The sequence below is a fragment of the Pleurodeles waltl genome, chromosome 10 (assembly GCF_031143425.1).
Source record: "Pleurodeles waltl isolate 20211129_DDA chromosome 10, aPleWal1.hap1.20221129, whole genome shotgun sequence".
Lineage (NCBI taxonomy): Eukaryota > Metazoa > Chordata > Amphibia > Caudata > Salamandridae > Pleurodeles > Pleurodeles waltl.
The window spans coordinates 6925442-6940076 of NC_090449.1; the positions used below are offsets into that span (position 1 = coordinate 6925442).

General features: G+C 51.4%; 1 protein-coding gene across 1 annotated transcript in view; it reads right to left on the minus strand.

Annotated features, from left to right (window-relative positions):
* Nucleotides 1-14635, minus strand: part of LOC138260684 (mucin-2-like) — a 241279-nt gene that overhangs the window by 149268 nt on the left and 77376 nt on the right. The window contains exons 7-9 of the mRNA XM_069209183.1: nucleotides 10906-11168; nucleotides 7073-7203; nucleotides 1120-1360 (exon numbers count right to left, since the gene is read on the minus strand). Coding sequence (XP_069065284.1) covers nucleotides 1120-1360; nucleotides 7073-7203; nucleotides 10906-11168 — 635 coding nt within the window. The remainder of the gene's footprint in view (nucleotides 1-1119; nucleotides 1361-7072; nucleotides 7204-10905; nucleotides 11169-14635) is intronic.

Below are 14635 nucleotides of genomic sequence, written 5' to 3' on the forward strand. Positions count from 1 at the left end.
ATTAAAATCACCTGCTGGGCTTAGCAGAGAACCATGTCTGTGATTGCTTTTAAATAAAGCAATCTTCTTTGTTTAGAAATGCGCCCGTTTTCATTAAAGGGAAACGGTATGCGTTTCTAAAAGAAAAGTGAAAGGTTTTCTTTTCATTTTTTTTCAGAGTGAGCAGTGGTCCGTGGGACCTCCTGCTCTCAGTGGGGACCCTTCTCATTTGCAAATGGGTTATCACCAACCTGAAGTTGGAGGTAAAATGCAAACGTTTTGCAACCGCATTTCAGTCACAACAAATTCACACATACCACTACTATTCGGTATTAGGAAGCTACTCCCTAAACACGCCGCTTCCTAACAGGTTATCGAATCACAAATAAGGCTTTGTACATGCCAAAAAGCATTTTTTCTGGTCACAAATGGGCCACTTGTGTGCAGAAATATCTTTTGTATTTCTGGCCCAATTAGTTTGTGGCCTGTACTGTTGCAGATTCTCATGCCCCCCAACCACCTCCCTGCATGCGCGCAGACAAGAAGCTGCCTAGTTCACTGCAACCACCTTTTTCTACTCACTGGTAGTACAGTGTCCCCTGTACCAGCCCAGAAATCACATAATGCTTTGCACTTACCTCTGCACAGACACTTACCCTTCGGGAGGAAAACATACTCTGAGGAGGAATCTGTGTCTTGATGCGTTGTGGGTTTGGGGGGAAGGTTATTATAGGTCTCTGCCAAACCAAACGCCCTCTTCAGAGAAAAACAACTTGCTATGTTTTGAGCCCAACACTAGAAAGCTAGAATGTTCACAGCATGTGAATCTATAGCTCTATAGGCTGGAAAAATGTAGCTCTCTTAAGAACTGTCAAAACGTGAGTGCTGAGTTAAGAACTTCAATCCAACCCTACGGACATCTCTAGCTGGCCTGAGTGACCCTTTCCCCCAACAAACCCTCTTCTCTGCTAGTAGTGTTGCAATCTACAGACCTGTTTGCATTTAGGTAAATTAACTACACATGGTTTTGCTATCAGAGGTGGTAACCCCAGAGTTATTAATCACCAGAGGGAATAACACCTGTACCACTCATTAGATCCAACCTTTGGAAGCACTGTACGACACATCCGGCAACCCTACCTTTAGGCAGGTCCCATTCCTTGGGAAGAGGCTTGGGGAGGGGACTGATCCAGGGAGCATCCGGTGGTATGTAAGGCTTGCCCGCCTGTCGGGTGGTTCTCTCCACCCAGGTCATGTAGTGTGAGAGCTTCATGAACACAAAAGGCTTCCGGCAATTCACGTCAAAGTCACTCAGGACGCCAATCTGTAGCCAGGACTTGCTGTAGGGGTCTTCACACACCAGCGGTGACCCGATGTCTGCCTAGAGGGGATGGAAGGAGAGTATCAGTGTAAAATAGCCTTCAGTGACAGAAAATGGCCCTCTCATCCCCTCACCAAAGTGGGACTCAATGTCGTTCTAGAGGTTAATGGTCAGTGTCAGCCATGGTCCGTGTAAGAGGTTGGAGTATTAGCTGACAGGGTGAGAACCCACTTCAAATAATAATCCAAATCTTTGTCAGGGTGTGTAAGGAAATGCCTCCTTGGCATGGTTACCCCCTGACGTTTTGCCTTTGCTGATGCCAAGTTATGATTTGAAAGTGTGCTGAGGCCTGCCAACCAGGCCCCAGCACCAGTGTTCTTTCCCTAACCTGTACTTTTGTTTCCACAATTGGCACACCCTGGCATCCAGGTAAGTCCCTTGTAACTGGTACCCCTGGTACCAAGGGCCCTGATGCCAGGGAAGGTCTCTAAGGGCTGCAGCATGTCTTATGCCACCCTGGGGACCCCTCACTCAGCACAGACACACTGCTTGCCAGCTTGTGTGTGCTAGTGGGGATAAAAAGACTAAGTCGACATGGCACTCCCCTCAGGGTGCCATGCCAACCTCACACTGCCTAAAGGTATAGATAAGTCACCCCTCTAGCAGGCCTTACAGCCCTAAGGCAGGGTGCACTATACCATAGGTGAGGGCATAAGTGCATGAGCACTATGCCCCTACAGTGTCTAAGCAAAACCTTAGACATCGTAAGTGCAGGGTAGCCATAAGAGTATATGGTCTGGGAGTCTGTCATGCACGAACTCCACAGCACCATAATGGCTACACTGAAAACTGTGAAGTTTGGTATCAAACTTCTCAGCACAATAAATGCACACTGATGCCAGTGTACATTTTATTGTAACATACACCCCAGAGGGCACCTTAGAGGTGCCCCCTGAAACCTTAACCGACTACCCGTGTAGGCTGACTGGTTTTAGCAGCCTGCCACACACCAGATATGTTGCTGGCCACATGGGGAGAGTGCCTTTGTCACTCTGTGGCTAGTAACAAAGCCTGTACTGGGTGGAGGTGCTTCTCACCTCCCCCTGCAGGAACTGTAACACCTGGCGGTGAGCCTCAAAGGCTCACCCCCTTTGTTACAGCACCCCAGGGCACTCCAGCTAGTGGAGTTGCCCGCCCCCTCCGGCCACGGCCCCACTTTTGGCGGCAAGGCCGGAGGAGATAATGAGAAAAACAAAGAGGAGTCACTGGCCAGTCAGGACAGCCCCTAAGGTGTCCTGAGCTGAGGTGACTCTGACTTTTAGAAATCCTCCATCTTGCAGATGGAGGATTCCCCCAATAGGATTAGGGATGTGCCCCCCTCCCCTCAGGGAGGAGGCACAAAGAGTGTGTAGCCACCTTCAGGGCTAGTAGCCATTGGCTACTAACCCCCCCAGACCTAAAAAAACACACCCCTAAATTGAGTATTTAGGGGCTCCCAGAGCACAGCAAGATAGATTCCTGCAACCTAAGAAGAAGAGGACTGCTGAACTGAAAAACCTGCAGAGAAGACGGAGACACCAACTGCTTTGGCCCCAGCTCTACCGGCCTGTCTCCCCACTTCCAAAGACACTGCTCCAGCGACGCGTTCCCAGGGTCCAGCAACCTCTGAAGCCTCAGAGGACTACCCTGCATCTAGAAGGACCAAGAACTCCCGAGGACAGCGGCTCTGTTCCCCAAAGACTGAAAGTTTGCAACAAAGAAGCAACTTTGAAACAACACACGTTTCCCGCCAGAAGCGTGAGAGTTTGCACTCTGCACCCGATGCCCCCGGCTTGACTCGTGGAGAACAAACACCACAGGGAGGACTCCCCGGTGACTACGAGACCGTGAGTAGCCAGAGTTGACCCCCCTGAACCCCCACAGCGATGCCTGCAGAGGGAATCCCAAGGCTCCCCCTGACCGCGACTGTATGCTTCAAAGACCCAATGCCTGGTAAAGACTCTGTACCCGCAGCCCCCAGGACCTGAAGGATCCGACCTCCAGTGCAGGAGCGACCCCCAGGTGGCCCTCTCCCTTGCCCAGGTGGTTACCCCGAGGAGCCCGCCCTTGCCTGCCTGCATCGCTGAAGAGACCCCTTGGTATCCCATTGAATCCTATTGCGAACCCGACGCTTGTTTGCACACTGCATCCGGCCGCCCCCCTGCCGCTGAGGGTGTACTTTCTGTGCTGACTGGTGTCCCCCCCGGTGCCCTACAAAACCCCCCTGGTCTGCCCTCCGAAGACGCGGATACTTACCCGCTGGCAGACTGGAACCGGGGCACCCCCTTCTCCATTGAAGCCTATGCGTTTTGGGCACCACTTTGACCTCTGCACCTGACCGGCCCTGGTCCTGGCTAGCAGGATCCCAGTGAGACAGTAAAAACACACTGACAAACAGGTAGGAATGGGGAGTAACATGCCAAGAAGGGTGATTCTTTACTACATGGTCTTGAGATAAGCTGCTGTTAGCCACAAGTGATGCTAGAGTGATGGTTTCGAGATAAGCTGCTGGTGGACCCCACTGATGCTAGAGTGATAGTTTCGAGATAAGCTGCTGGTGGACCTCACTGATGCTAGAATGATGGTTTCGAGATAAGCTGCTGTTAGCCACAAGTGGTGCTAGAGTGATGGTTTTGAGATAAGCTGCTGTTAGACCCCAGTGATGCTACAGTCATGGTTTAGAGATAAGCTGCTGGTAGACCCCAGTGATGCTACAGTGATGGTCTTGCAGTTCTTTACTCCTGCTTTTTTGGGCTCTGAGGTAGGGTAATTTACTTACTTTTACTTTATTCTTACTCTCCCAGTAATTCTCCACACACTACACTTGTCTAGTGGGGAATTTGTGATTCACATTCCACTTTTTTAGTATATGGTTGGTGTTGCCCCTAGACCTATTTTCTCCCATTGCATTCTATAGGATTTCCTACTGTTTGCATTGTTCTTTGACTATTTACTTGTCTAATTTTGGTGTCTAGTGTATATATTGTGGATAATACTTACCCCCAGAAGGAGTATTGCCTCTAAGATATTTTTGGTACTGTGTCACCCAAATAAATACCTTTATTTTTGGTAACACTGAGTATTGTATTTACTTGTGTATAAGTACTGAGTAACTATATGTGGTATTGCATGAGCTTTGCATGTCTCCTAGTTCAGCCTAAGCTGCTCTGCTATAGCTACCTCTATCAGCCTAAGCTGCTAGAACACTGCTACTTCACAAATAAGGGATAATTGGACCTGGTATAAGGTGTAAGTACCCAAGGTACCCACCACAAACCAGGCCAGCCTCCTACAATAAGCTGCTGTTAGCCCCCAGTGATGCTACAGTGATGGTTTAGAGATAAGCTGCTTTTAGCCGCCAGTGATGCTAGAGTGATGGTTTAGAGGTAAACTGCTGTTAGTCCCCAGTGATGCTAGAGTGATGGTTTAGAGGTAAACTTCTGTTAGCCACAAGTGATGCTAGAGTGATGGTTTAGAGATAAGCTGCTGTTAGCCCCAAGTGATGCTACAGTGATGGTCTTGAGAGAGACGGCTGTTAGCCCCCAGTGATGCTAGAGTGATGGTTTAGAGATAGCTGCTGGTAGACCCCAATGATGCAACAGTGATGGTTTAGAGATAAGGTGCTGGTAGACCCCAGTGATGCTACAGTGATGGTGTAGAAGTAAGCTGCTGTTAGCCCCAGTGATGCTACAGTCATGGTTTAGAGATAAGCTGCTGTTAGCCTCCAGTGATGCTAGAGTGATGGGTTTAGAGGTAAGCTGGTGGTGGACCCCAGTGATGCTACAGTGATGGGTTTAGAGATAAGCTGGTGGTGGACCCCAGTGATGCTAGAGTGATGGGTTTAGAGATAAGGTGCTGGTAGACCCCAGTGATGCTACAGTGATGGTGTAGAAGTAAGCTGCTGTTAGCCTCCAGTGATGCTACAGTCATGGTTTAGAGATAAGCTGCTGTTAGCCTCCAGTGATGCTAGAGTGATGGGTTTAGAGATAAGCTGGTGGTGGACCCCAGTGATGCTAGAGTGATGGGTTTAGAGATAAGCTGCTGGTGAACCCCAGTGATGCTAGAGTGATGGTTTAGAGATAAGCTGCTGGTGGACCCCAGTGATGCTAGAGTGATGGTTTAGAGGTAAACTGCTGTTAGCCACAAGTGATGCTAGAGTGATGGTTTAGAGATAAGCTGCTGTTAGCCGCCAGTGATGCTAGAGTGATGATTTAGAGATAAGCTGCTGTTAGCCCCTAGTGATGGTCTTGAGATAAGCTGCTGTTAGTCCCCAGTGATGCTATAGTGATGGTTTAGAGATAAGCTGCTGTTAGCTCCCAGTGATGGTCTTGAGATAAGCTGCTGTTAGCCCCCAGTGATGCTAGAATGATGGTTTACAGATAAGCTGCTGTTAGCCACAAGTGGTGCTAGAGTGATGGTTTTGAGATAAGCTGCTGTTAGACCCCAGTGATGCTACAGTCATGGTTTAGAGATAAGCTGCTGTTAGCCACAAGTGATGCTAGAGTGATGGTTTAGCGATAAGCTGCTGTTAGCCCCCAGTGATGCCACAGTGATGGTCTTGAGATAAGCTGCTGTTAGCCCCCAGTGATGCTAGAGTGATGGTTTTGAGATAAGCTGTTGTTAGCCCCCAGTGATGCTACAGTCATGGTTTAGAAATAAGCTGCTGTTAGCCACCAGTGATGCTAGAGTGATGGTTTAGAGATAAGCTGCTGTTAGCCCCCAGTGATGCTACAGTGATGGTTTAGAGATAAGCTGCTGTTAGCCACAAGTGATGCTAGAGTGATGGTTTAGCGATAAGCTGCTGTTAGCCCCCAGTGATGCCACAGTGATGGTCTTGAGATAAGCTGCTGTTAGCCCCCAGTGATGCTAGAGTGATGGTTTAGGGATAAGCTGCTGTTAGCCCCCAGTGATGCTACAGTCATGGTTTAGAGATAAGCTGCTGTTAGCCTCCAGTGATGCTAGAGTGATGGTTTACAGATAAGCTGCTAGTAGACCCCAGTGATGCTACAGTGATGGTTTAGAGATAAGCTGCTGTTAGATACAAGTGATGCTAGAGTGATGGTCTAGAAGTAAGCTGCTGGTAGACCCCAGTGATGCTACAGTGATGGTCTTAATATAAACTGCTGGTAGACCCAGTGATGCTACCGTCATGGTTTAGAGATAAGCTGCTGTTAGCTCCCAGTGATACTCGAGTGATGGTTTAGATATAAGCTGCTGTTAGCCCCCAGTGATGTTACAGTGATGGTCTTGAGATAAGGCTGCTGGTAGACCCCAGTGATGCTACAGTCATAGTTTAGAGATAAGCTGCTGTTAGCCCCCAGTGATGCTGAAGTGATGGTTTAGAGATAAGCTGCTAGTAGACCCCAGTGATGCTACAGTGATGGCTTAGAGATAAGCTGCTGTTAGCTACAAGTGATGCTAGAGTGATGGTCTAGAAGTAAGCTGCTGGTAGACCCCAGTGATGTCACAGTGATGGTCTTGAGATAAGCTGCTGTTAGCCGCCAGTGATGCTACAGTCATCGTTCAGAGATAAGCTGCTGGTAGACCCCAATGATGCTACAGTGATGGTCTTGAGATAAGCTGCTGGCAGACCCCAGTGATGCTACAGTGATGGTTTAGAAGTAAGCTGCTGTTTGACCCCAGTGATGCTACAGTGATGGTTTAGAAGTACGTTGCTGTTAGACCCCAGTGTTGCAGAACTGTAAAGGTGTGGGCAGCCACCCATTGCCGTACCTTGCATGCGGTGTCGTGAGGCTCATCGATCGTCATGCAGAAGATGAACTCCGAGAAGCCGCTGTAGAAGCTGTTGCAGGCGGTCCGGAGTAGGGGGTCCATGCGGTGCTTCACCATGACTGTGGGGCCACCTGAACAAAAAGCAAGACATTAGTTTTAGGATGCAGAAGATCCCTGAATGTGCCGGGATAATGGGAGTTGGAATCGTTGATTCAAGCCAGAATCCTGCACTCAAACGCCTCAAAATGAGAAAAAATGTTGTGGAGCTGCAAATACCCATTCAAATTCCACATGTTCACCCATTTCCAAGACTATTCTTCTGACACTGGCCACCTGGCCTGTGCGAGTTGGGGCACAGAGGGGGTCATTCTGACCCCGGCCGGCGGCGGAAGCCGCCGCCCTGGCTGGGACCGGCAGAATACCGCTGTGCCAGCCCAGCGGGAAACACCCTTCCATGAGGATGCCAGCTCCGAATGGAGCCGGCGGAGTGGAAGGGGTGCGACGGGTGCAGTTGCACCCGTCGCGATTTTCAGTGTCTGCATGGCAGACACTGAAAATCTTGGTGGGGCCCTGTTACGGGGGCCCCTGCAGTGCCCATGCCATTGGCATGGGCACTGCAGGGGCCCCCAGGGGCCCCACGACACCCCATACCGCCATCCTGTTCCTGGCGGCCAAAACCACCAGGAACAGGATGGCGATATGGGGGTCGGAATCCCCATGGCGGCGCAGCAAGCTGCGCCACCATGGAGGATTCCCCAGGGCAGCGGAAAACCGGCGGTACACCGCCGGTTTTCCGTTTCTGACCGCGGCTGTACCGCCGCGGTCAGAATGCCCAAGGGAGCACCGCCAGCCTGTTGGCGGTGCTCCCGCGGTCGTTGGCCCTGGCGGATTTTACCGCCAGGGTCAGAATGACCCCCAGAGGGAGCACCAGTGGAAGTGTCAGTCTGTGCCCTTGCGGGGGTGGGGGGCACTGCCTGGTACACCCTTGGTGTTGGTCAAGACTGGATGTGCTTGTGCCCACAGTTCATACTCTGCAGCTGGTAGAACAGGGTTCTTTCATCTGGTGGTACAGTTTGCCCCAGGTACGCCAGTCTACTAATGAGCACCAGGGTGGGACCCGGACAGGAAATAGGCCCGGACACGAAAATAAAAGTGGCCCCAGTTGGCGAATCAGATAGCTGAAAACGTGGCCAATGTTTGCACACAGGGGCAGCTTTGAACTTGGAAAGGCATGCTGTGTTTTGCAAGCTATGGGAGACTGCATGCCTTCCTGCTTTCTCCAGACAATGATGGTGAAATGATTGGAGAAATCAACAGTATAACCCTGCCCACCAGGCCATAAAACAAGCCCTCAAACTGCAAAAAAACAGCCCACACACTGACATGTCAGAGCAGCCCTCCTAGCATTTCTAAAATCCACCCTAGGCCAGTCCAACCCTGAGGGGCACCTACGTCTTTACAGGCCTCCACTGAGTCCTTGAAACACACCCCTGAGTCCTGCAGCCCCTAAACACACTACTGAGTCCGTGAAACACACCCCTGAGTCCTGCAGCCCCTAAACACACCACTGAGTCCTGCAGCCTTGAAATGCACCCACTGAAACCTGCAGCCCCTAAACGATCCCCTTAGTCCTGCAGCCTTGCAACGCACCCATAAGTCATGCAGCCCCCAAAGAGACCACTGAGTCCTGCAGCCTTGAAATGCACCCCCTGAATCCTGCAGCCCCTAACCACACCGCTGAGTCCTTTAAACTCACCCGGAGTCCTGCAGCCCTAAACACACCCCTGAGTCCTTGAAACACACCCCTGAGTCCTGCAGCCCTTAAACAGACCACTGAGTCCTGCAGCCCTTAAACAGACCACTGAGTCCTGCAGCCTTGAAATGCACCCACTGAATCCAGCAGCCCCTAAACACACCCCTGAGTCCTTGAAACACACCCCTGAGTCCTGCAGCCCTTAAACAGACCACTGAGTCCTGCAGCCTTGAAATGCACTCCCTGAATCCTTCAGCCCCTAAACACACCCCTGAGTCCTTGAAACACACCCCTGAGTCCTGCAGCCCTTAAACAGACCACTGAGTCCTGCAGCCTTGAAATGCACTCCCTGAATCCTGCAGCCCCTAAACACACCCCTTAGTCCTGCAGCTTTGCAAAGCACCCATAAGTCGTGCAGCCCCCAAAGAGACCACTGAGTCCTACAGCCTTGAAATGCACCCCCTGAATCCTGCAGCCCCTAACCACACCCCTGAGTCCTTGAAACTCACCCAGAGTCCTGCAGCCCTTAAACAGACCACTGAGTCCTGCAGCCTTGAAATGCACTCCCTGAATCCTGCAGCCCCTAAACACACCCCTTAGTCCTGCAGCTTTGCAAAGCACCCATAAGTCGTGCAGCCCCCAAAGAGACCACTGAGTCCTACAGCCTTGAAATGCACCCCCTGAATCCTGCAGCCCCTAAACACACCCCTGAGTCCTGCAGCCTTGCAATGCACCCTGAGCCCTTCAGCCCCTTCTGACCCTACAAACTACTGCTGAGCATGCTCTGCTCCCAGTCACGTCCTTGCAGTCCACGACAGAGCACCTCCAGATCCCTGCTTAGTTACTATATCTACTGGTAACCCCTCAGAGCCCCCTGATGAACACATCCAGTGCCCACTAAGGGGGTGATTCTTACCTTGGTGGGCGGCGGAGGCCACCCGCCAAAGTACCCCCGCCAGAACACCGCACCGCGGTCGTCAGACCGCTGCGGTGATTCTGGGTTTTCCACTGGGCTGGCGGGCGACCGCCAAAAGGCCGCCCGCCAGCCCAGTGGAAAACAACCTTCCCACAAGGACGCCGGCTCTGAATGGAGCCGGCGGAGTGGGAAGGTGCGACGGGTGCAGTTGCACCCGTCGCGAATTTCACTGTCTGCAATGCAGACAGTGAAATTCAAAGTGGGGCCCCCAGGGGCCCCACGACACCCCATACCGCCATCCTGTTCCTGGCGGCAGAGCCGCCAGGAACAGGATGGCGGTATGGGGTGTCAGAATCCCCATGGCGGCGCAGCGAGCTGCGCCGCCATGGAGGATTCTTTTGGGCAGCGGAAAACCGGCGGGAGACCACCGGTTTTCCACTTCTGACCGCGGCCAAACCGCCGCGGTCAGAATGCCCTGCGGGGCACCGCCAGCCTGTTGGCGGTGCTCCCGCCAACCCTGGCCCCGGCGGTCCATGCCCGCCGGGGTCAGAATGACCCCCTAAGTTTCTTCATCACACTGCTGACCTCTGTCAGCTGCCCACTCGCGCTTTGCATTATATGCCAAGCATTATCAGCTCCCCAAGCTAACACAGCCCATAATCACAACCTGCAGTCCATGCTGAACACTTGCAGCACCCCGGTATGTCCCTGCAGCTCCTGCTGACCTCTTGCAGTCCATGCTGAACACTTGCAGCACCCGCTGTGTCCCTGCAGCTCCTGCTGACCCCTTGCAGTCCATGCTGAACACTGGCAGCACCCTGCTATGTCCCTGCAGCTCCTACTGACCCCTTGCAGTCCATGCTGAACACTTGCAGCACTCGCTGTGTCCCTGCAGCTCCTGCTGACCCCTTGCAGTCCATGCTGAACACTGGCAAGCACCCCCCTATGTCCCTGCAGCTCCTTCCGACGCCCTGCAGCCCATGCTGAACACGTGCAGCATCCACTCTGTCTCTGCAGCCACTGCTAACGCCTGAAGCTCCTGCTTTAGACTTGCAGCCCATGCATAGCTCACCCAAGCTCCTACTAAGCCCATGCATCCCTCCACAGAGTGGTGGCAGCCCCTTCTGAGTTCCTGTAACATGTCGCTGGCTCCTGTACTCTCACCTTGCAGGACGGTCCAGCCAGGCAGCCAGCAGTTGGTCAGGTTGAGCTGCTTCTCCTGGGACATGTTCTCAGCCACGCAGATGGCAGAGGACAGTGGCCGCATGTGCAGTGGCTCCTGCAGCAGCACGAGGCCCAGGTTGTGTGACTCGTGGTTCTCCTGGTAGTCCTGGTGGGTCAGCACCATCTGCACCCGCGCCGACATGGTCTCGGACTGCAGGTTCAGGATCCCAGCGTGCACCATGACCGATGACTCCTCGTTCTTTCTGAGCCAGGAGACAAAACCCAGAAAAACCCGCAATTTGATTCAGTAAAGTGACTTTGCTTGGCTCCCAAACCATTGCAACCAGAACACCTGACCATAAGTATGTATCTGGCCAAGCGGGTCATGGACCCATCACGTCTTGATGGGTTTATGTCTTCTACAGGCAGGTACAGGTGTGCCATAGTAAGTCACATGTCACAGTTGCAAGTGACAAGGGGCGTTCTACAGATACACCGTACAGTTAGTCAATCAATCAATCAAGAAAGATTTAACCAGTTATAATATAACAACCATAAACGCATACATCACAGTAAACTCATGAAAGGAATAAAACAGACATTAGTTAAGGAGAGTGTAGGAGGCTGGCCCTCTATGTAGTGTGCAAAGCTAGGTACACTGTGCAGGGGGTCCAGGCAACCACACGTTGGTGTGTCACTGGCTAGCAGGATCCCAGTGACACAGTAAAAACACACTGACATACATGCACAAACAGGCCAAAAGTGTGGGTAACCATGCTCGAAAAGGCTACTTTCTCACACATGCCCTGGGTACCTAAGTACCATTTACTAGGGACTTACATTGGCAGCTAAAGGTGTTGCCAACTGTGCCAATGCATGTCAACGGTTTTAGGGAAAGATCTGGCCCAGGGAACCTGGTTAGCAGGGGCCCTGGTGTGAGGAGGGGCCTCTTTTTGACATGGTTAGCCCCCACTTTTTGCCTGATGTAGCCTAGAAGTTGTAGTGCCCAGGCCCTGCCCCTTGAGTCCCTTGAAGGCACCACTGACTTTAAAAAGTTGGCAATATGGAAAACAACATCTTCTGAAAACATTTTCAGAAATAAAAGTGCAATTGTAACCTGTGTAAAACCTCGTTCTTTAAGAAGGGGAACTAAAGACGCTGTCCTCGGAACCTCATAGTATTTGCACAAGAGGGTAAAATGCATGGTATCCTGCGGAGACCTTTGGTTGCAGCCACAGGGTGCTGAAGAATGAAATTCATGCTACTGTCAGGGAAAAGCTAGTAACTGTGGCAACAAATTCAGCCTAAATCTGGCTAACGTATCCCGTGTGTGGCTAGAACTTACCAATGTAAGATAGGGCTCTATAAATAGGCTGGTTTTCAACAGTGCATATTTCTGCCCTGAGGTCTTCTGCTGGGCCTCTGCTTCCTCAGCTAACATTTTGTGTCTTAAGAAGTTATGTTTGACCCAAATCCGATCAGCCTTACAGTTAGTCAGATATGAGAGTCACAGGTGACAAGCAGCACTCTACAGATCCACCTTACTTTACATTACAGTAGATCTGCAGGACACTGCCCTCAACCCACCAACATCCTCAGTTCCAGTGGCCAACCCAGCCCTGGGCAGCTTGGAGCACTGTGTGTACTATCAGGCAGTCCCACAGGGCAGTTGCATCTGTAATCTACTCTCTGTCAGGCTGTAGTCTGACAGAGTCCCCTTGAGGGATGCATGAGAGTGGGGGAGGCGGGTGGTCACTTGCTAGGTCCCACGGTGACCCTAGTGAGGATGGAATGGCTCACACAGCTGTGTCTGAGTGATGCAGAGCTGCTGTAGCGTTTCTGCTTGGGGGTATGTGTTTTACTGCTTGTTAAGATCGCAACCTGTACGTATATGCAAGTGTCAGGCATGTGTACATTTTACAAATCTTATTCTGATGGATCCAAGCTGACTAAACATTGATAGTTCTGATTGGACATGGATGTATCTAGGTTCACAAATACTATCTGCTGAATGCCCGTTCCCCAAAAAGAATGGGTGTGCTTCATTTACAATGGGAGAAACCCCCATACCTTCTTTTTGCTTTTTATGTTCCCTTTCTTCTCTTGTTCGTTCCCTCACACCCTGAGTAATCTTCTCATCTTTACCTTCTGACCACATTTTTGTTTAATTGTAAGGTGGGAACACATACCACAGCAATTCCTCACACACTGCGTGTTTCCAGCCTTCCTTCTTGTCCCCTGCTCAGATCACTTCTTTTTATTTGCCTTTTTGTTGAGAGAGCAATATTTTTGTCTCTCCCAACTTCAGACCCATCTTTTTACATCTTTGCCCAGTGCTTTCTGTCCTGTTCCTCCTTACCTGTATTTCCTGACAACCTAAGCAAGCTCAAGCCCCTCTTTTTGGAAACCTGTCTATCCCCTCTTTGTTGATCAGCCCAGACTCTCCTTCGGCCATTGCCCTAATCAGATCAGCTACATGGCTCCTGATGCCACTGCTCCTGTGACTGTGGAGATGTGGAGTTAGTCGTAGGTTCAGCCTGTCTTCCATCAGCTCAGAAGAGAGCGCTGGTGCCTTACTCCTCTAAAAAGTATGATACGTTATACTAGCCAACTTATGTCTCATATTCTGGCCATTAATCCAAAATTCTTCCTTTTTTGTTTCTAATGGTGTTTTGGACCCATTTCAGCTGGGTTCAGGTGCTCAGTTTATGAGGACAGTTGGGATCTTGTTCTGCTTTGCTTTTTAATTACATTTCATGGGCATTGGGCTGTCTGTATTGGCCATCACTTGAGTATCCTGCTCCCTTGGCAGGAACTCTCAGAGGACAGCAAGCCTGAGTGGTGTGCTGTCCAATCAAAAATAACAGAGTGGGACAGAAGAGTCCTGACAATACACTGATAACTTTGACAATAGATAAAGGCCTTGGAAAATGCCAAGAGGCCAAAACATGTGCTGGCTGAGATCAAAGTGATGGATGTACTTCAATTATAGGACCTGGAGTCTAAACGTGAAATAATATTTAAAGAAAGAACTCGATTTATTTAAACTGTATAAATGAAGCAAAATCTGTAGCTCTTGATTCAATTTCACATATAGGGGGTCATTCTGACCCTGGCGGTCATGGACCGCCGGAGCCAGGGTTGGCGGGAGCACCGCCAACAGGCTGGCGGTGCCCCGCAGGGCATTCTGACCGTGGCGGTTTTCCGCGGTTTTCCGCTGCCCAAAAGAATCCTCCATGGCGGCGCAGCGCGCTGCGCCGCCATGGGGATTCTGACACCCCATACCGCCATCCTGTTCCTGGCGGCTCTGCCGCCAGGAACAGGATGGCAGTATGGGGTGTCGTGGGGCCCCTGGGGGCCCCTGCAGTGCCCATGCCAATGGCATGGGCACTGCAGGGGCCCCCGTAAGAGGGCCCCACTTTGAATTTCACTGTCTGCATTGCAGACAGTGAAATTTGCGACGGGTGCAACTGCACCCGTCGCACCTTCCCACTCCGCCGGCTCCATTCAGAGCCGGCGTCCTCGTGGGAAGGTTGTTTTGCACTGGGCTGGCGGGCGGCCTTTTGGCGGTCGCCTGTCAGCCCAGTGGAAAACCCAGAATCACCGCAGCGGTCTGACGACCGCGGTGCGGTGTTCTGGCGGGGGTACTTTGGCGGGCGGCCTCCGCCGCCCGCCAAGGTAAGAATCACCCCCATAGTCTGTCATACATTACAAATGTTCTGCTGTACGT